Below are 23,140 nucleotides of genomic sequence, written 5' to 3' on the forward strand. Positions count from 1 at the left end.
TCAATTGAATTTGAACACGAAAATTTTATGTAAAATAAAGTCATGCAACAGTACTCGGTGACGTCGCAGAGCCTGTGAGAGTCTGGAGCGAACGACTCTATTAATTTCAGAATCAGTTTTGGAGTTCGGGGACTTTGGAATTTTTGAAGCTTTAGACTTTAGGGTTTTGGGAATCGTGTATACGTTTGGAATTTCAGAGTCGTGGAGAATAATACGATATATGCCAGTGGAATGCGAAGAATCCGCGTTTCCGAAAGTGGGCCTCAGCCCATAAAAGTGTAGGAAGTTCTACCGAAAGCGTCAAGTTCCCATAATTTACACGATAACCTTCCAATGTTCCCGATAAACGTTTCGCGTGAGACGCATCCGTGTGGTCGAGTCTCGAGGAGACATTTTACAGTTTGGAGCGTGTCGCGAAGGGAACAGCAGCGGGAGGCGGGAACCTTGATCAGGCAGGGAGCAACGTATAAATTGTGTAAAGCAAATCGACGTGGCAGGGAATCTCCTTTGTGGCGGAATATCGGGTGTGTTTACGCCACTGCAAATCGGTGGATGCTGCGCCAGGAGCAATGGCGGTACTGGCTTACCTGGCCAGTACCTAACTTCCTCCCCTCCTGTTCATACCGTCGTCACGTTCCTCAGGGCAACTCGACGAACCTGTTGCCCGTTCTCATCCAGTGTCGTGTCGCTTTCACGACGGTCGTGCGTGGTTCATCGCGGTCTTTTTCTCTCACAAATTCATCGATCTTTCATCGAATTTCAACAATTTATTTCTGATCATCTTCTCCGATATAGAAAGCAGTTTTTCCTCGTTCGATTAATCTTCGTATCAGCCGTTCGCGAGCGTGTACAGTGATCTTTAAAAGCACCGTCGATCGATCGGATACGTGACTGGTTAAATGTAGCGGCTGTATCTTCGCGAAGTTTAGGAGACTTTTGTTCCTGTGTATCGCATAGTCGGTAAACTCGTTGGTTCTTCGAAGACGATGGCGTTGCGTGAGAGAAACTATCGACTCGTTTTGTTGGGAACGGTCGAAAGTGTTCGCGAACTGAAGGAGAGTTTGAGGATCGCACTGTAATTTCAACTTCGATACCAGGATGGAGAACGGTTTTCTCTTCGAATAGCATCCTCCTCGCGATGATCTACGGACGCTGCCAGTGAAACTTTTTACGAATGTTCAGTGATTCGTGGAACGAATCTTCTCACGATATTATCGTCTGCGAACGCGTACACGATATCGAACCGCATTTACGTATACGATATACCAAGGTGAAGAACCATTGTGTTTCGTTAATTGAAACTAACCGATGCATATGGAGAATTTCACGAGTTAACGGTGCACCTTGTCGATGCCCGACCGATAACGGTTTTTATCTATATTATACTCCGTTAATTAAAAGTAAATAAAACGTTGCAAGTTTTTTTCGAGCCATGTTTGCGTTTCGCGAACGGTATTTACACGCGAAATAGTATTTCTCGATCGCAAAGTCCTCAAAATTTAATCAGTTTTGTCGGAAATTGCAAACCGATGTTATTGTCGGAAAAACAATATTTCATCTTCGTTTCGGTAGATCATATTATTTGTTTAAACGTTTTCAGTTTTCTATTGTTTCGCGTTCCAGACTTTGCACTTTGTTCGAGCTAACTTTTAGTAATTGTGTTTCGATAACGTAACATCGAGTTCGATCGACGAATATCGTTCGACGAGAACGAGTTTTAAAGGATAAAATTTTTTCCTAACGGCATACAGTTGTCCGTGGGAGTCTGATCAAGTGCGTGTCTCGATATTTGACAGTTTCGTGTGTCCTATCAAAAGAAGTTTATACATATATGTGCGTGAAGTAAGTGCAGTGAAATAAAGTATTCGTTGAACGGGCCAATCGTTTCTGAACTTTCGTTGTCGAGCATTTCCTCCTACGTACGGCACTCTTCGACTACGGTAAGCTTTACTAAAATTATCTCTATTCTCTAAACTTTTGCTGGATCTAACAATTTGTAAAGACCTCAGGATTCTTGTACAACCGAGGATTTCCCAACAACATAGAATTTTCCTAGAGCTTAGGATTCCTTGAGCTATCAGATTTGTCGTAGGTTCTAGGATCTAAAGTATAGTCGTAAGATTTCCATAGGTTCTCCTTCGCTAAGATCGAGAGCAAATGGAGAAATAAACGGTGCATTCGGGTGTACACGTGGCGAATTTTGTTTCCCTTTCGTTGTCGGTAAGAGCGCGAATGTATAGCAACGTAATCGGTAAACAGTGAACTACTGTGTAGCATTACCTGATTCCTCGAACAAATAGGGCACATAAAACGTGAGGTTCGCCGAACGTGCCGTGATTAAGGGGAGAACAACGCGTGACAAAATGTTGAGATATTTAGCAAAGCGTGCGACGGCCTCGTGACTCATAACCTCGAGAGAGAACGACTCGGGCAGGTAGGCATTTCTATGGTGGGCGTACTCTCGAATTCCTCTCGTGTCGTTAGCGCTCGATCGCGTCGAGGAAACGGCTGTTCGATCGTCTCGACGCTAAACCAATCAAAAGACTCGATTTTATCGACATTTCTGAAATATGAACCCACGAAATCTTATTCCTTAATTGATTTTACCATTCCCTCGTATCTGAAGTAAACATAGCAATACTTTTTGGCAAGAGATTCGCGATTTAATTAAGCCTTCTGACTCGACATCGGTCTGTTCGGATTATAATCGCGGAAACTATAAGTTTACGCCGTAAATACCCTGGTAGTCGCGATTACTTCCACGTAACATACGTGCTGCTTGGTCAGAAGGGTTGCAACGATTCGAGAAAAGCATAACTTCAGATTGTAAATATCTAGAGAGTCACGATTAGATATATGAAACAGAATCCCTCTGTTCTGGAACGAACAGTCGTTGAAATTAATTGATATTTCGACGTTGAAACTAATGTTAGCCGTACCGTTGCAGGGCATAGTGTTCGATTACGCGTGTACGCAGAATGTGGTAAGCAGATAACTCGCGGGAGGAGGAGGTTGGGGGAGGACAGGGGGATGATGATGAGGACGAGGACGAGGAGGACGAGAAACGGAGGATGCTGACTGCCGTGAGGCCATTCGTCGAAGCAGAAGCTGAGACCACAAGCAGAGGTGAGTGCCCGCTCTCTTCTCCTTGGAATGTTGCGTTGCCTCTCTCGCCACGTTCTTACCGTAGAATGGAGTTTGTCGCTTTTGTACGAACCTTCGAACGACCAATTCCACCGACGGCTAATAAATTCATAAGCGTAGATACGCCTCGATCCGACCGCGGTACATCGATCAATCTTTTTTCTCTTTCTATTCCTTCTTTATTCTCTTCGATTACGAGCCATTATGTTCTCGTTTGCCTACGTTCGGACTCGATCAATTTGTCAACCAAGTATCGCGTCGTTCGAACGTTATTTCATTTTCCGAGGGAACTTTGGTACTCGTAGTTAGCGGTATTTGCCTTTTTCGTGTAAAGCAATTTCGTGAAAAGAATGTTGAAGGAAATCCTATAGTTACTGGCGTAGCATTGGAAAAGTAATAGAATCTAAACTGTTGAAAGAGGAGATCGAACGAAGAGCGTTAAAGAGTCGAGGAATAAGAAATTAGATCGCTGAAGCGTGAGATCATCGTGCAACACGTTAATACACTTTTAATTGCATTGAAATATAACCTTGCTTGCCAGTATATTCTTTCGAATTGCGATTTAGCGAACACTTCGTTTCGAGGAACCTTGTTTCTTATCGTTTTCATTGTTCCACGAAACAAAGATCGCACGGAAGATAAATCACGATGTAAGTTGATGAATAAGAATTCAGTCGAGCTCGCTTTGACTCGAGCCAGCTGTGATAAAATACGAGAACGTTCTTACCCGAACAGCGTATAAATTTTCTTTCGAGTCGGCTTAAACGTTAACAGCTTTTACCGTGTAGAAAGCTGTATTTTCAGCAGGTGCTTATTTTCCTAAATAAACAAATAATGACGTAAAAAATGTTCGTCGCGGAAAAAGTATCGAACGATTCCCACGATCGAATTCACAGTTTTCACGAAGAATGGGATCCTTTCTTTCGCGATGGGAGTGCGTTCGAACAATGCCTTCTCCATAGGCCACGAAGCTTTTGCCAGGTTTAACGTGTTTGCTAGCTCGTAGCTAAACTGCTCGCCGTCTTGTTCCTTCGTTCCTTTGATGTTGCGACCGCACCGCGTCGCATTCCTCTCTTTCTCCGCTAGCAACAAGCAACGGTTGGGCGTTATTCGAGTAAAATTTTACTCGGGCAACCTTTGAATACAAATTGCGAATGAAACGAAATTAGTTGGAAACAACGAGTCATTTTTTACCACGGGAACTCCTCGTTCGGGTATGCCAGTTATGCTAGAGAACAATTTTTCTTCGAAATTTGATGAACATACTAACGAATAACCATTCAATTTGCACCAAATGAAAGGAAAGGATCAAATAACGTTATTTGCGAGTCGCGAGATCTACGACTCTGTTTCAATTATCGAGATATATTTAGCAACGGAAAAGCATACACCATTCGCTGCAGCTCGAATTCAATCTTACTTAAACCAATATCGCTTATAGTATATCCAACTATGCGGTTTAACTTCTATCTCGAACAGCGTGGTCTTGGAACCGTTTCAATTCAAGATCCCTTGCAGCCTAGAAAATCCATGATTCAGAGCCAGCAAAATGGCGAGAAGGATTTCCAACTATGTATTATGGCTGACAAATGTGCAATACGTAATTTAACGTATGATACTCGCTTGAAAAATTACCTCGTGTCGAACACGCGCATCGTTCAACGATACGCTAATTTTTTATAATTCCCGTCAATATCGATCTTCCAAAGAAATTTCGAAATTAAGTAACTATAGAGGTAGTCCCGATAGAGAATCATGGAGCTGCCATTGTGTGGTGCAAATGCAGAGGTCAAGTTCGTGGACAAACATTCGAAATATGTTCCATTGTTTAGATACCTCCGAAAGCTAGCAGAATTGTCGGGGTATGTATAGAGGAAAAGAAATAGTTCATGGGAACGATCGTTTAGTCGTTAGAATGTCGCAAAGTGTTACGTCTCTGACACACTGCCAACGAAAGAGACCCCGTTTTGCAATCGTTGCAGATGCGGTCACTTTCACAAGTGCACTCGTTTCAAAGGCGATCGCCGATCAACGTTCGATGCAGTTTCTCTTCGATTTTCCACGGTGATACTCATTTTTCAAGCAACTTTAAGTACGCGTGTAACGCTACGCTTGTTTCCCTATAAAATATACTACACGATACGGATAATATTCCATTTCACTTAACCGAAACGAACGAATTTTCGCGTGAAACTTGAAAATGCACGTTCCACGTGTATTTCACTGAATTCTAAAACAGACTTCCGGCTGCCTCGACCAATGTCTGAAACTCCTGCTCCAGATACTTGAATTATTTATCTGTACGTTCGTTGCTCAGGATCTCGTCGAAAATGGAAAGATATTTTCGAAGAGGCTGTAGGCGTTCGCTGTCGGCTCGAAACGAACGACGAAGATAGGATTCGATTAAGAAATAACACTCGAAACGTAGTAATTATATGTATTCTTCGAATATACCGACATGTTCTTCCGTTTCATTATCAAAACCGATAGAAATAATTGAATTTCTTTGTACGTGCTAAGTAGCAGAGCGTTTGAAATCGCTGCAATAGCAGTTGAAGCAGTTGGAGAGGGTGCAATAATTGTTTGTCGTCATCCTCGGTCATCCCGCTGTTCTCGTTTGCACGGCAATAATTTCGTTGCTGCAATTTGGCCGTAAACGACGAGTCGAGAAACTTTCCGCGAGAAAATCGGCCATCTTAAATCCTCCGGGTTGTGCTCAGCCGCGTTCATCGCGAACATTTTCGTTTAACGCCTTTGTTGCTGCATATCGTTACCGTCTTCGCGAGTGTCCTACAGCCTCTTCCCAACGAGCCTCTAACTTTGTTCGACGAACAAATAACGAATAAAAGCTTCCTCGAAGAGAAACTTTTTAAACGCTCCGCGCTTAGCTTTGAACGATTAGGTTGTTGCTCGAGATACAATGAAACGATTTTGCGACCAAAAAGTATAGCGAAACTTGCGGTATATCAGCTTCGTTAACATCGATGAATAATATTCTGCGATTCAGTCGACTTTATGTTTCTGATTTCTTTACCGCGCAAGAAGGTAAAAAAGAAAGCGATAACATTGTGGCGGGACGAAATCGTGGGAAAGAAATGACGGGGTAAATACAGCGACGAAAGAGAAAGCGGATATGGCGAACAGCGAAAGGAAGAGAGATAAAGATCGTGTCACATCAACGCGTAAGGTAACAAGGGGGATTGTTCGCGGTGCAGCAACGTATAATTATGACGAAAAAGCGAACATTTTTACCGTTCCCCGTTATCTGCTGCTCGCTTCATGACCGAAAGGCAGAATAAATTAGTTGTACAGAAGATTGTATCCAACTTAGATGCCTTATCGATTAATAGGTATCGATAAGAGCCGATGGAGAGGATATTTGGCGAAAATGAAGCGAACGAGCGTCGACAAGAATAAATAGGCAGCGATCGACATAGTGTATGTAACGTTGGTCTAACTGTGGGTAACACGTGGAGAGGCTAGGGTGCACCGTCTGCGTGATACATCGACGGCAATATCCACCTGTTTCGCGTGAAATACGAAAGCACGCTGTCCGTTGCGCCTCTGTAGATCTTCGATATTGCTTGCCAGTTTGAGTTACGGGGACGTTGCCTTTTCCTACGTGGCCCCCTCATTCGATACATACTAACGTCCGAAAACTTTTCAATCTCACAGAGAAACTTTGAAAATTTGCTTTCTGCTTTAATAGATTTGCCACATTAGTCATAATAATATGTACCGCCGAGTGCCAAGAAGTTGGTAGTCGATTCTGTACGGTTATAACGCGGTAGATCAACCTGTTTGAATAGACGTATAAAATATGATGAACTAAAGTAGGCAGTAACGAAACTTCTTTCGAAACGAACAATTTGTTGCTTGCACTCATACGATGGTGTACACGCGTTTTGAGAAAGACTGTACGTACATGAACGAACGAAAGAAATCAATCGCTTAGGTCAGTCAAGTCCTTTTTCTTTCATTCTCGCTTCTTTTCGTCTCATTTTGTCTCGTTTAGCCCGGCTTCCAGTTCTGCACGCGTCATTTAAGCCTGCCTCGAGAACCGGAAGTCGATGCGCCGTTGCTCGGTCTACCGCACTCTGCCCTGGCATTCTGTGCATGCAATATTCGACCTAGCCGTTTCTAGATTTCAATGAAAGCGCTTGTACTCGAGATTGTTGCCACCGATTCGCGCACAACAGAGATCAGGCTACCGAGCACGTTTGATCTTACGTCAAATGTTGGATATTGTCGCTTCACGCGATATAGTTACGCTTTTCTTGCAACATTTTATTTTATTATTGATATTCTTTCATTTTCCGTAACTCTAATGCCGATCTTTAAAAGACAAAAAGCCGGGAATTTATTCGGACTTGTAGTAATTATACCGGATCAGCGAGGAAAAGACTAGCGCGTAATCGTATCTTCGCATAACCATCGAGAATAATGTTTCATAAGTATTACCTATACGAGAGTGTTAGCGTTGGTTGTACGCTAGCAAACTGTGTAGACGCGACAAAAAGTAACGTCATCCGGATTGGCGAAGCGTGAGATTCTGCTCGCTGCTGGTCAGCACGTGTCCTTGCGACCATCCTCTTTCAAGTTCGCGTCGTTACGTGTAACGAAATATCGTATTTCACAGTTGTAAATTTGTGGAAAATTTCGTTTAATCGCGATCGCGTGAACGGTGAGACGGCTCGATCGAATCGAAAACGCGTTCGTTGCGAGTCACGCAACCGTGAGTCTATCGATTACGATTGCACCGAGTTAATTTTGACTCTGATTTCATTTCACCACTGGAATACTCGCGGAACATCCCATGGAAACGCGAATACGAAGGAGGTGATGCGAAAACTAATTTTAACACCTTTTAACGCGTAATATTAGCACGGCGAGAGCAGAATTCCTTCGCTATCGCGATCAGACGCGGTAATTGCGCGTCCGTTCGTTCGGAGGATCGCTATTTAAATTCAGAACGTGGTCCGTGATAGGAAAAACTGAGTATTTATGAGCGGTCGAATGCCGCACGACTTTTGAATATCCGATATTCGGAGAATCCGCTAAAGGAGAAGGTATTCGCGTCGAATTACGACCGGTTGCTTAGCCACTGCTGAACATATGCGATCGCATCGTATAAGAACGTTCATCAACCGTGCACACTCGTTTGCGAATGCGTTTTCTCGACGCGTGCACTTGTGGTACTCGCATCAGGCGGACAGAGACGGATCAACAACCGGACGTTCCTCAGGACCTGAGTTTCTTTCTCGTTTTATCCACTCGTATAGCATGAACACGCCGTTGAGAAGCAGTATGTACAGTGACGGACAAAAGAAACTTTCAAACGTATAAGAAATCATGATAATTTTACAAAAGTAACGCATTTTCGTACATATACGTATCGTAGGAAATAGAAGAACAAGAATGCCCAGTGTAGGAAGGAGGAAATACATGTTTTATTTAAAAGAGCTTTCAGTAAAATTTGAACGAGAAATGTTCTTTGTTCGCAGTTTCGGTTTTCTTTCGGTATCGTCTTTCTTTCCGAGGAAAATATGTTCGAGATGTCTAAATGCATAACCGATTCTATGCTATACGATGAATTACGTACGCACGCAATTGAACAACGATATCGTGAAACGCTTTTAATAAATTTTCAAGTAGTCGGAGGGTGCTTTAAAATAAAATGTACAAGTCAGAAGACGCAGCCGGTCGATGAGGTTCGAATTCGAGACAAGTACCGTTTAAGTGGATGTAAGCAGTACGCTTAATTATCCCGTAAGGAGTTCGATGCCAATTTGCAGTGGTTTCCTCGAAGCGCTACAGAATCGATTCGTTTGTCTTCGAAGGAGATAATTTCGCGCACTGACCAGTCTTTTTGCACTTTTACCGCAGTAGCTAGTTACGTTTGTTTCCAAGAAGGCTGCACTGGCAACTTCTTTAGTAAGACACCGCAAAAGTAAGAATTCCTAGCCTGACTAAAAAAGTTTAATCCTTCTGGGGGGAAACAATGAAGGACAAAGTTTTCCAGTACAGAAGCGGACATCGAGTTTTGCAACGTATTAAAAAAATTGCGATTTTATTTCGCTAAAATTGTTATCCGTATATTAAAGTAGTAATAACTTGTAGCAAATAAATGTTCGAGCGCGAAGAGTTAATTCGAGCAGTTAAACTCTCTACACGTTGGTCGCCACGCGGACAAACATCCCCAGCTGATGTACTCGCGAACACGTGTGTCTCCTCTTCTCTTCGCTTTGCTTCTTCCATTTCTTCGTTGTCTGCTTCTTTCTGCCAGTCAGTCGCGTTTCAAACAGCCGACGTGAAAGAACTCAACGATTCCGATGACCCGCGAATGTTCAACGAATTCCACCGCGTCAACCAGTTAATCCAAATTCGTTCCGGAATTTGTGCATGGACCTTCGAATAGATAATTTTACGCGCGAGTAGTCGTCTGGAAAATCCTCGGCCAAACGATTCACGATTGTTGGGAGCAATTTTGGAAATAGTTTTGAAATGGTGTAACCTGTGCAGTGCTCGCTTTGTGCTCGTAGCTTTCGTACACATCGTCGATGGATACATACCGTCGCTTGTAAATCATCGATAACGTATCGGTGAAAAATTCAATTGCAATTGTTTAGAGAGTAATTTATGCAAAGTTGTACGAGGTAATAATCTTTACGAACGACCAATTGTTAAACGCGTTAAAATACGAAACACGGTTGCTTCTCGTACGGGTATCCTGGAAAATTACGGATAATTTTGGAAAGTAGTAATTGGAAAACTTAAATTGGTAAACCAAAACGGTCGTAACCTGAATAATTACATTTACAGAATATCGTTTAACGGTAGTGCTTTGATAGAAAATCCAAAACGTTTTACGCGAATGAAAGTCTGCATTGCTAAAAGAGTTGAAACAGCCAAGTTCTCCACGAAAGGCGTCACCGAGGAGCACGGTGAACCGTTAGACTCACGTACGAGATGTAGAATCAGCCTTGAAGTCGCAACGTGAATATTAAAGATCGTCGAACAATTATTAAACGAGGTGGTTAGTCGGTCGAGAGAGACGGAACAAGGAGAGAGATAGAGAAGAAATAAAAAAAAAGCTTGTACCTCGAACGACGTTTCCTATGTACGTGCCTGAAATGTTCAATGAGGATCGCCACGCAATCGGTCGCTACCAACATTGTTTCGTCTCCTCTGTACTCGCGTGCAACTCTCCGCTGTTGCACTCCATCGAACTCTCGTGCCTCTCTGAATTTCGATCGTGGTCGAAATCGCGAACGAATCCCTAGGACGTTTGCTTTGGGACCGATTTCAGCTCTCGAACGTCGTTCACGGAGATATCTCGTTCGGGACGCTATTAGACGCGACTCGTTCATTTTCATTCTTCGAACGTATTCGTAGCGGACGGCGAGAATTTTCGAACCGCGTAGTGCGAAATATTTTAAATGGCAAAGGAATAATTAAACATTTAGGAAACAAAGATCTCTATTTATACTTATCAAATTCTCGTACAATGGTACTATTATTAAACTGGCATTAAATTACTGCTATTATAAATTACATCCATAAAGTGTCTTCACCGTTGGATCACGAGCACTTAACGAAAACGTAACTCTAAAGTTTCCACTTTGTTTTTGAAATTGTTAGGTGTTGAAACACCTCGGAATCTATATGTTGTTCAAGACTGTTTCTATGTGCTCCGTTGACTCCAGAAACGACCATCTATTACAAAGTTTGTACAAGCGTGTCCATTTCAAAACCAACATTACGAATGTTCCTAGACGTTTCCTGGCAGTAAATTTCCCCCTGTCTTGACATACGACCTAATGCATCATCTGGAAAATTCCCTTCCAATTAGAATACTCGTTTGTAAATTTTACGAAACAATAAAATATTACAACTATTCGATCGAAAGCGATAAAGTGGATAATTTAAAGCGCAGCTGAATCGAAAAACTGACGCGCATATTTTCAGCACGGTTGGAGCAAAATAAGAAAGAACCGTTTCTTTTGGAATTCGGTCGCGAGCCTTACGGAATCCAGAAGCCAACGGTGCCCGTGTAGCACGTTGTAGCTGTTTCTTCAAAACACGAATAAACGACTATTAAATTAATGGTCGGACGTAGTTAGAGAAATTGAAATTTATCGAAGATTTGAACGGGATAAATGAAATATTGGAAGACGCGCGTGGTCAGTGTTTCGCTGCGATGCATTAAAGTTCGAGATGTTTCGTGGTTCCTGGTGTAAATCCGCTTACACCAACGACGTGTGCCGGTTCGCAAGCTCGTCGAAACGTATTTCATCGTGGCTGCTCGCGGTTGAACGTCCTCGGTAAGGAACGTTCCAGTTTTTCCAATTCCGAAAGCGGACGGCACAAGCTGGATCTCTGGAAACGCGATGTCCAAATGCTGCAGCTGCATCGGTGGTTATACCACGGACACTTATCAGCCGCTGAGCTCGCACATCTCTCGTGGCAGTGTCAAGCTTCCCAAAGATACCAGGGATGCTTTCAGAAGCCCGAGGAATCAGCAGAGAAAGCTCAGCGTCCGCTACGACGTCGTCAGATCCGTTGGATCGGCAAGGTTAGATCGAACAACACTGACGATCACAGCAAATGGCCAAGTTTAACGCTTGACAGACTTCAATATTTATCGAAATTGACCCTACTGTATAGTAAATTTTTCATTTTTTAATATAACGATCTAACGATTTCGCATGCTTTTCTGTTTCAGGTGGGTGATCGTTTTTCTTTCCATCAACCTAATTTCTTTGGGTTGAAATGAAATGATAAGGTAATGGTTTACGATGGTCATATAATTGTTAATTATAGTAATTCTCTGTCTTGCGCGTGTACATAATCTTTATGTCTAATAACGCTTTGTGCGATACGTCACGTAGATTTTATTCCTGACAACCGTGACACACAGGCGTTAGTGGAAGGGTTGGCTATATTGCGTAAATTTTCGATTCTTCGAAATTGCTATGACAGGTCTAGTTTGGACCATCATTCATCGAACCCGAAGACCTAACGTAGCGATTTTCCATACGGTGCTCGGTTTCGAGAGCCGAGGGTTGTTGGACCGAGGGCTCGAGGGGCGCATGCGCGAAGGGTTGCAGTCACGTGACTGGTCCGGGTCACGAGTGGGGGTAGTCTCGTGATTTTTCCACGCTCGTACGGAAGCCGTCTGTCAGTTCCGCAGGAACTCTCGCGCCGTTCGGATGTTCGGGGTTTTTCTCCTTTCATCTACTCTTTTTCTTTTTCTTGCTTTCGGCGTACGTGACTAGTCGCTATCTCGTGTCTATTACCTATTTCGTGTAGTTCATCCGTTTCTATCTCTGTCCTGATCTTCTAATTTCCCGTTTCGTTTTGCTACCTGGATGTCTCGCATAACGAGTAATTGCCCGATCGTTTGAAGAATAGCGTTTGTGGGACGGTGTAGAATTTTTTAAAAGGTTGAGTGTTAATTTGCCGTTGAAATATCGTCTTTGGTTAGGAACTTGGTACATTTTGCGAGAGGAAATCGATTACACTCGTACTTCATCGTTCGTCAACCAATGTTATTAATTTTAATTGCAAGCAATCATAGCTCTTTTTAATTGGATTAAATTTTAAATATCCGTTGCATTCCGTTGTGAATATGTTACAAAAATAAGTTCATTGATTGTCGATCGGTAAACGTAAAATTAAAAAAAAGACCAACTGATCCTCCAATTATGTCGAACCCGGAACAAATTAAAGAAATCCGCGCTGTTCTCTAAAAAGCTTCATTTATGATTCTCGATTTCTCTCGACCAACTTCAATCTCATAAAATTTTCTTCAATTTCAACCGGTTGGAGCACAGGATGTCTCTCTTTCGCGACGAGCTCTGTTAAAATCCCCCGAATTCGATAGCGTCGAGGTACGTTCCATTAACACGACAGAAATTCGCGAACCATCGACTTTTCCATCGGGAATCAAGTTCTCTTCCCTCTGGCAAAAAGTGATGCTTTCAACGTCGGGACTCGGTTTCTTGTTTCGTATTTCTTATTCTCTTTTTTCTGTTCAATTCTGCTCTTTCCAAGCAGGTTCCGCCTGTAATACCTGACTTCAACGTGCAAATAACGCGTCGAGGGTACGGCACTCGCAGCCAGGATAAATGAAATTGCTGTCGCGTGTGGCCTCCGCCTCGGCGAAAGCACTCTGATTAATACCAACCCATTGTGGAACTATCTCCGGCCTGGAGTTCGGCTCGGTGTCCTGACGACAAAGCGATTTTCATTATGGTTACCCGATTATCCCAGAGCCAAGCCTTCGCCGCGTCCTGTCTGCTCCTATAGTCTCCAACTTCTCCCGGTCTTCTCATCTTCTCGACGAATTCTTCTTCTTTTCGTCGCTATCGGATCGTTTGTTTCTTTTCGCGATTTTCGAAGGTACTTACTCGACGGTCCTTTTACTCTTTATCGAACGAGCGAGTTCAAATTCCATGCTCGTTCGAACGAGAGTAAATCGACTGTAGGTGTTCCGAATTTTGATATCTTATTCGAACGACGAATGCTGCCGAGAACCCGTCAAATCTGTAAACGCGCGCTGTGACCTGTGCCGATGTAACTGTTTCGCTACGAAATCGAATGAAATTCCATTCGAACGAACAGCATTCAACCGCATCGCGTACATTTTTACTCAAAGACAGCGTTTCAAGGAGCGAACAACACCGAGATTTCGTTGATTCGCTCGACACAAATAGTCGCTGTATCGACAAACGATGAAATAATTTCGCGTTCGTTTATGCGAGACAACCTTATAAATATTCAACGTCGTCCCGTTTTCATCCAGCTTCCTCGCTGTTTTTTTCCCTTCCATTTCCGTTGATTTTCCATCGTTCAGAAACTCGTTAGGGAAATTCTCGAAGACCTTCGATAGCTTGTAGCGACGCAAATGCTATTTTCGACTGCGCGTGTTCCAGAATCATGAAATTGGAGTGAAAGTGAAACGTAAAACGAAAAAAATAGTGCGTCACGAGCAGTCGTTCGGCTGAATTCGATTAATTACCCTGGAATTTGATCGGTCGATCGATCGACGCTCGTTTTGTACGCTGGATACCACGCTGAGGTAAGAATCCCCTTTTTTCAAGTTTGTAGAGTTCGCGGACAGAGGTATTCGTCTTCTTTCTTTGTCCGAGGTTCAACCGGAAGACGATAAAAAGAGAGATAACACGTTGGGACACGGTCACGAGAAAAATTGTTCCGTTTTGCGGAGTAGAATTTATGGTCCTGTTTGAAATATGTCCGGGGAGATGCTTGTTCTTCGAACGGCTCTAAATTTCACGACCCTCTCCTGGAATGTAGACCGACACGGCTTTCCCGAACAATCAATTTTTTAATCGAATAATTTTCCGCCGATTCGATTATTATTATCTTTCTATAGCGTCGACTACCGTAGATCGTTAAAGAAGTTAGATCAATTTACATCCAATCGATCAGTCGAACACGTGGAAAATAAAAATAAAATCTCTCGAATGGTCCTCGGATTAAATAGATTGCATAATCGATAATCAATCCGGATTATCGAATCCCATAAAAAGGTAGAATATACTTTACCCGCGTTATTTCGCCTATGCAATGACACAGCCCAGTAGAGTATGAGTTTTTAATAAAAAAGTAAACGAGTTCGCGTACCGGCGTATATACAAGGAACCTAAATTAAAAACGTGCAAGGTAATAAAAATATTAGTTCGAAAGTTTGAAATGCATTTTAATATAGTCCCGAATTGCTTTTAAACGAGTATCACCACCGTTTCACGGATAACCTAGCCCCTCTACTATTCGTGCAAAATTAATAGGTGAAAATGCGATCACAGTATTGCGCGCTCTCTCGCGATTTAATTGTCGAAGTTCAGTCGATTTCCTGCATGCAATCTCTCGAATACATAATTAAAACATCGAGTTCGCCTGATTAACGTACATTTAAAGGCAAACTGGATTCAGTCGCTGCGATTACTTAAACATTTATCCATCAACGAAAAACAGATAAAGTCGATTGCGAGAATATTGGATGAAATGATTTTGAAGAACGATGTTACGTTCCCCGAGAGGATAAAATATGAAAATATCGTTAAGAAGATGGAAACTTCTTTGGAAAGATCAGAATGGAAACAAGACAGGTTCCGAATGCATCGTCCAAAGTTTCGAGCAAATTGAATGAAACCCCTATTTGAATAACTGTTTAAAATATCGTATCTGTTGTATGCAGAAAGACCGGTCGATGTACGAGTACGCGGAAATAACGATCTGAATATCAATGGACAGTTTGTTTCTTTTCTAAAAGAATCGAACGCTCCTTCCTTCTGGTATCTTGAATCATTCATGACCTTCAACAAAACACGATATCCAGGAAAATTTCTCGCTACAATATGAGCTTTTATGCTATGTATCGCGCGCTATCCGTTTTCATTAAATCGTCGAAGCTGTTAGTTCATAAATACACGCGAGTTATTACCAGCTATCGTATAATTAACGCAACAGGTTTCTTATAAACGTTTCCCACATATAATATTATATGCTTTATCGCTTTAAATTTTCTCATGCTACTCGTACCGATGTATTTCTACTTCTACGCGTTGTATTACCACTTTCGTTCCTTTTTAAATTCTCATTTTTAATTTTGGACCTGACAGAACGAGAAGATTGATTTATAGAGTTTTCTAACTCGTAAAACGTGAAAATAATCCTTTGTAAAGGAAGTTTCGCTGATCGTTGCCTCAGGATACGAATGTCACTGTACGCAAGAAAGATAGCGTTCGATCAAACGAACGTCGCGACGGCGAACAAAAGTGTAAGTACCGAAAGAATGAACGAGAAGACGAGGAAAAACAATGGTTACCGTGACGGCATTGAATCGCAAACAGGAAATTAATACGTGCAAGCGTGCCTTTTGACATTTCCACGGTTGGCGCGACTTTTTTAAACATTTTTTGCCTCGAAGTAAAACTTGCAGGCATGGTCGCGTCGGAATCGGGGTTAAAAATAATAAAAAAAGTAGAAATTCGTAGGTTAGCGAGGAGGAAAGATGAATGCACCGCGTATTCCTTTCATGAAGGGAAGCTCAGGGTCGCGGTGTCGTTTGAAAGGAGGCCGAATCCGAGGAAACTGGAACGATTCTTCCTTCACCTTTTTCAGCGGACCAGGGAAAACCGTGTCCCCTCCAGTTTTTCCTTTGCGCAATGTCACACGACGTCGTTCATTTTATTTCTTTCCTTCCATTTTCGTAGCCCATTCCGACGGAATTTATTTCGTCGAAAATTCCTCGTTAACGAGCTTCTACGAGCTATGCGCCTGACAAACGAGAACCCTGAATGGAAAACTTGTTTTTCATCCTACATACGTGCGAGTCTTCAAGAACGTACCGATAGAATCGTCACGAATAATTACCACATACGTATTGTCTGCTAAATGAACAATAATACCTTTTTTCAAATAACGAATAAATGGAGCGAGAGTATTGAAATACGACTTCAAAGTGACCCTAGAAACCGGAAGAGAGACTAAGGGTTTGCTTCGTTGGCAAGCAATTCGTTGTTATAACGGTGAGCAGGATTCGCGTTAGGTTCTATGCAGTCCCAAAGGATCGTAAATTATCATTAACCTTAAAACTTTCTTAAAATACTCGTTTCCTACGCGCCACGTTACCCCATAAAATCGCAATCCTTTTTCGAAAAAGCTCGAACGAGATACTTCTCGACACACCCCTTTAAACCCCAGCGATTGCTATCGTTATTGAATTCGACGATTCGACGTGTTTCATTCGGATAGGAGGCCAACCTTTGAGATGCTATTCGACTTTCCAGCGTGGCGATGATCGAAGAATATTGTCCTTTTTCGTTTCAACCTTTCTTCCCTTTCGAGAAAACGACCTCCTCGTCTGGAAATCTATTGTTTCCGTAAATCTCGAAAAAGGAACTGATACTTTTCTGGCGAAAATAAACGTATCATTAAGGGAATTGCAACGGTTATTAAAAGAAACGTACAAATTATTTGTAACGCCATTTGCTCTGTTAAAGAATTAAAGGAGGCTAAATCTGTGGAATTTCATGATACATAATCCTAACTACTCGAAATGGCAACGATTTAATTATTTAAGCACCGATTAAACGCCGAAACGAAACGCTGGTAAATCGGATTAGTCACTAGCCCGCTTAACGTTTGAAAACGTCAAAGTAGACTGAAAGAGAAATTAATATCCGTGCGGCTAACGTAAGCTAAATGCGAAACGCTCTGTATATCTTGTTGATCGCCGCTTTTCATATACATGAATGTGGTTAGTTCGCGAAACTGTATCAATGATTCCTGCACAGCTACTTCGGGTCAATCAAGACCCGATCATAAATTTCGAATCATCGTTTCACTGGAATTCATTTATTTTGACGAGGTTATTTCTTCTGAAACAGCCTCTACGTTACTACGAAATTTCTATCGATCATTTTTGAACGGACGTATTGGACTAAACGATAAATGTGGGAACGTTAGGTTCGAAACGGGATGAAATGAACGATACGTACGAGGAAACGATTATTGGGAGAACAATTGATCGCGATTTCAGTGTATTCGGTAGAATATACGGTAGATTGCAAGCACATTACTTATCCAACGGTCATATCGCGTGGGTATGCCGGTTCCCGTTCGATCACCGAAGCCGCCAAACAACGTCGAGCGCGTTTTAGTGCTTTGTTGGGTGGGCCGTTGGAAAGCTTGTGTGCGGTTTTATACCAAATGAAAAAAAGAACTCCCTTTTTTGCCAAAACTTTGTTGCGTCGGTAGCGTTCTGTGTTTAAAAAAAAAAAAAATACTGATCGAATTGAGTAACCTCCTCCTTTTTCGAAGTCGGTTAAAAAATTATTAATCACAGCTGGTTTCGGGCGAATCGCATGAACTATATTAAAGTTTCGAGTGTCGAAGTGACGAACGTTCGAGATTTTGGAATATCGACATTTTTGAACTTTAGATCTTTGAAGTCTTTGAACCTTGTAATTCTGACGCTTTGAAACTTTGACACTTCGGGACTTTGGGATTTTAGGAATTCAGGAATGCAGGAAGCGTAGAAGTTTGCAAATTTGAAAAGTAATGCATCGCGAGCGAGTAAATCGTGGACCATCACCATTTTCGAAGATGAATCTCGGCTCATAAAAGTTTGGGAAGCTCTCGTATAACTGACACGAAGTTTGTTTTGGCTACGCAGGTTATTTATTTTGTTTATACCGATCTGGCATGGATTTCTATAACTTCCAGTGCGACGGGGACGATGAATGGGGGATTTTAACGAGACTGGAATAAATAGAAGGTAAATTAAGGATACGAAGTGTTTTTATACACCAGTGAAAGAGCTTCTTACGAACGACGACAAATTTTCTTTAATTTATCACTTTCCTTTCCAAAGAGAAACACGAGCACGCTCGTTGACATGTTCGATAATTCTCTCCTCGTAATTTCGATGAAATTAAATGAAATTAGATAGGCATCCTCAATGAAGGTATTCATTCATAAAGCGTTAACCGATACAGTTATTGCAGAATAGCTCGTTATCGGTTTCAAGAGTTTAGCTCCATAAAGCGACCATTTCATCTGCAATAACCTAATAGATTTCTTCGAAATACGCCAAGATAATAATGGAAGTCGATCGATTAAACGGATACGTGCAAAAGCAGCTTTCTCTAAGCTCCCCTTTCGCTGCTCGCAAAATACACCGGCGAAGAATAGTAACGAGGTTTCGAGGTCTGCGAGTGAAGACGGCGGCGAAAGGAAGAACGGTTCCTGGACTTCCGATTTCTTTGCCAAACGCGAAACGACGTTCTCGAGAGCCCTGCCAACTGCTCGTAAACTACCAAATAATGGTCCCCAGGCATCCTTTTCCAGAACTCACGAACGAACACTGAAAACGACACGAATTCTTTATACGACAAACTACTCGACGAGATCGTTGATAATAATCATTCCCACTTTTCGTTATTCGATCCGAAAGGATCGTATTTCTGTCGAAGCTTCTCGACGTTTCTAGTCAATCTGGAACAATTAGAGCTGCGAATCGGAGGTTAACGAAACAAGTACATTGACGTGATCGATGACTCGTGCGAGACGTTATAATGTTATTAATCACACTTAATAATGAATCATCTAGACGTAGTTTCCCGAGTTGAACCGAAGCTGCAGAATGTGGTTTCCATTCAGTTTGAAACGAGCCTGGATGGGATTCAGCGTGTCTCAGTTCGGTTAACTTCCCTTCACACGCTTGGACTTTTGATTACACGATTACGAGTCGACTCCGCTGAAGTTAGATCAACGTTAGTCCATTATAACTAGACTGCTTCCAAGTTTGTTCGTACAACTTGTATTTCCATCATTTTCTACATGATCTGTTGCCACCTTCTCCGTCGTCGACGGTATCGCGTGCAAACGATAGCAGTTTTGTTTCTAACAAGTGAAATTATATCGATTATTAGTAGTTCAGCGCACTCGTTAATAGGAAGATTATGATTAACTATTTACATCAAGGATAACGCTTAAGCGGATAAAGGTAATCTGTTCGCCAGGAGACAAAGTCAAGAACACCTTTCGAAGAGAACTTTATTGGCGTTTTAGGGAAGACCGATGTCCAAACACTATTAAACTAAGAACTTGCTTAATTCTGATTAATACTCGGACCACGAACGAGCTTTCATCTTGGTCCTGACTAGCGATCGAGGCGACAGTTATCCCTTTGAGGACATAACGTAGTTATGATCGAGGTACGTGGCTAATTGATACGGAAACAGAAGTTAGACGACGCGTATATCTCCGAAGATTTAGATTTTTGCTCGGAAGAATTAATAAATAATATTACGGAGCAAAAAGAGACAAGTAAATTTGTATCGATCCATATTCTTTCCATAAAAGAAAATCGAAAAGTCCTTTACCGCGTTGAAGCACGAGTTTTCTTCGACCGTTTAGAATTTCAGTATAGCAGGCCGGATGTTAAACAGGCAATTTTCGCTTGTATCTGAAAATCGAAGTCATACCCCGCAAAGCGATAAATAAATATTCGATTTGTTTTGACAAAAAGACATCTTATTTTCTACGGCGGTATACTTTTCTTCCTTTTTGAAATAGTCTGTATTTATGGTATGCATCGAAGAGATTAAACGAGAGGCGGACAAGCAGCAAACAGAGAACGGAAATACGAAGGCGCGATCAGGATGAACGACTACGACGATACTCGGCCCGATGAAACGAGATGCGGTTGCTGGTCCGTTATCAACTGCGATATATCGGTTGCAAACGAACCCGACGCTTCCGGAATTCGCACAGTAATGATAATTAATCGTATCCGCGTAGCCAATTTCTGCAGCGGATCGCGTAAATGCGATTCGACTTGACTTTCTTTAGCTACGAGATTGCCTCCGCTTACTCTTGTAATTTAGAATTACCGCAAAAAATTTCTATTCTAAGCTCGACTCAATCTAACTCGTCTTTTCGAGGACAAAATTTTGAATAATCGATAGCTTAATTTAACAAAATTTTCCGTTCTTTTAGATAAACTTACACGAGTATTCTAAACGAACATTTTTACTGGTACACTCTACCACATGTTCTACCGATGTAAATTACATTTTAGTCTCGCGTACCGACCTTTTTGTTAGATTTAATCGCGAGTGGTCTTCTCCGTTTTAACTCGGTGGACCATCACGGAGATATTGGACAGAAAAGAACAATTTTCCAGTGGATCGATGACCCTCCGGCCAGGAAAAATGCGACCAATTTTTACTACGCTGTCCTCGTACTTTCTCCTAATAAAGGATCGCAGCAGCCTGTTCTTGACATTTTATTAATTGAGTCGTGAAATAATCTGTTACGGGGCGTGCTGTACAGCTAGACAAAAACAATCGTCCGACACGTAAATAGTCTTCCCCATAAACTCGTCCCTTATGTAATCTAGCTACGCGTTATCGAAGCTTTATTAGCCATGAAAATTGCGCAGTTTAAAATAACGTGCACCTTCGAGGGAAACGATGACTTAGTCAATTTTATTGTGTCGCGTTAATTGGGTTTACGATGTCTGCGTTTGTTCGAAAAACAAACACGCTTCGCGTAAACGGTATTTTAACTGAAAAATCGTGCAATCAAATGTTTCGAAGCGAATGTCGCTAATTGTTCGAAAATTTCAGACGCTCGAAACTTAACGTAACGCCATCGAAGGAAATTAGGAAAAAAAGGAGAACGACATATTTGTTTCAAAGCAATTTGTTCGACAAACGATCTCGAAACTTTTACGACCGATCCCGTTGTCGAAACGTCGATTAAAGTTTCCGGTAGCAGTGGTGAATGACGTTTCGAAACGCTCGAAACTAGCAAACTAGAAACTCTCGCGGTATCCCCGTGAATGTTCTCGTCGCGAACCCTTCAGGCGAAACGCGGTTTTTCCGACTTTTACCACAAAATTGGCTAACTTTAGGCCTAGAATCGGAAGTCCTCCAATTTACCGGCAAATATAAACTAAACATCGTCTAAACTCCCGATGTTTCTTTTCGATTAGAGAACCCTCTATTATTTTAAATTAGGATCCGGTCGGTAGATGAGTAAAATTAAACGAGACGCTGTTTGACATTTGTCAAATGGTCGATTGCTTTATTTAGCAAGAACTGTGTCATTGGTAAACGGGGCAGCTTGAACGGTTGACAAAAAGGTAGGACCGGTCGATTGAACGGTTTCCATGATGCTCGCGGAACTTAATTACCGGCCAACAGGAGGCTAGAATCTCGCGTCACTGCCGGAAATTAATAAATATCCGGCCGGAAATTCGTCGTAGCACATCTGTTGCATGAATCTCGGTTACGGTTGCTCGATACCTTGGCTCTGGTTGCGAGAAATTCGATGGCATCGATAAGTAACATCGATCTTAGGTAACTGTAGACGCTTAAATACCTCGTCATGAAAATTCCAGAGCAACTACAGAATCTCTAGGAATTCTTGAGAAATTTAAAAATTAATTTTACACGTGCAACTATGCGCATCGCAATTTTCAATTTAAATTAATATCATCACCAATAGTTTTATCTAACACTTTCAGAACGATTTATCCGCGATGCTTGCTAATCCTCGGCTTTCCGAACTTTCCACTTCGACGCCAAAATAATTGTTCGAGCAACAAATGTTGCCGATGATTTCTCTTTTGTTCGCGAAGTACTTTTAGCTGAAGAGAAGTACTTTAGGAATTTTGTATCGCAGTAAATTTCATTTCTGAAGAACCGGGCAGCAGGTTGCTTAAGATAAAGAAAATAAAAGCAAAGATTCGAAAGTATCGCAAAATGTATCGCGTAAGAGAGGTTCACGCTGAAAACACGGAGAGCAAAGGGAATACCGGAAGCGCTCGGTCAAGGTAAGACGTTGCCTCTGAAGCACGTTGTATGCGCACATTCATACTCAGTTGCACTTTTCACTGCTCCCTGTAAAATTAGATTTTCCTTTTTTCTTCGTTATGGCATCGAATGAGTTTGTTAACGTTCTCGTTAAAGTTCGACTTGTTTCGTTACGGTATAATCGATAAAAACGATGTCGAATAATCGTTGATTAGATTCTACGCGTTAGAGACGGGAATTGTCGATGATTCGACGTTTTCTGCTGCCAACAGACTAAACGAGTTAAAGCACCGATCAATAAGCTGCAGCAACGAACGAAGATACCGGAATTAGCAGAAAATACTGAGCTTTAAATAAAGTAATTATATTGTACACGCATCAAGAGTTACAGGGATCAGTCCAGAAACATTTTTCCAATAAATTTCGATCTTCCTTGTACAAATACAAACTTCCTTCGCAAGTATCCAGCACGCATTCGCGAGATTATAATTTATCGCGGTAAACTTTTCACGATCTCGACGCTTCTCATCCCGGAAATCGATCATTGTACAAAGTAGCTTTTCACAAACACCTGATACTCGTTACCGGATCGAAATTGAAATTCTGGGAAGCCAATCACGCTGCAATTTATAAAACTCGTA

At 41.9% G+C, this 23,140-nt stretch overlaps 1 protein-coding gene and 1 long non-coding RNA gene across 14 annotated transcripts in view; both read left to right on the forward strand.

Moving 5' to 3' along the window:
- The first annotated feature begins 606 nt into the window (after window positions 1-606).
- Window positions 607-23,140, forward strand: part of LOC100876690 (uncharacterized) — a 123,905-nt gene continuing 101,371 nt past the window's right edge. For 5 of the 12 annotated variants that reach the window (XR_013038165.1, XM_076531707.1, XM_076531711.1 and 2 more), the window contains exon 1: window positions 9,450-11,719. Coding sequence is in view for 9 of the 12 variants with exons in the window: in XM_076531707.1 (XP_076387822.1) it covers window positions 11,535-11,719 (185 nt within the window). In the remaining 3 variants the exon portion in view is untranslated. Of the gene's footprint in view, window positions 1,941-2,947; window positions 3,127-9,448; window positions 11,720-11,869; window positions 11,930-13,993; window positions 14,228-23,140 lie in introns of those variants that run through there. The other 7 variants (XM_076531721.1, XM_076531710.1, XM_076531714.1 and 4 more) reach the window with 6 other exon arrangements.
- On the forward strand, window positions 15,810-20,854 carry LOC143264447 (uncharacterized). Of its 2 annotated transcripts, XR_013038167.1 has the most exons (4): window positions 15,810-18,330; window positions 18,400-18,640; window positions 18,750-19,211; window positions 19,286-20,854. It is a non-coding gene; the product is annotated as an uncharacterized LOC143264447 (long non-coding RNA). The 2 variants fall into 2 exon arrangements; XR_013038166.1 differs by having other exon boundaries at window positions 18,750-20,854.

This window comes from Megachile rotundata, chromosome 5 (genome assembly GCF_050947335.1).
Source record: "Megachile rotundata isolate GNS110a chromosome 5, iyMegRotu1, whole genome shotgun sequence".
Classification (NCBI taxonomy): Eukaryota; Metazoa; Arthropoda; class Insecta; order Hymenoptera; family Megachilidae; genus Megachile; species Megachile rotundata.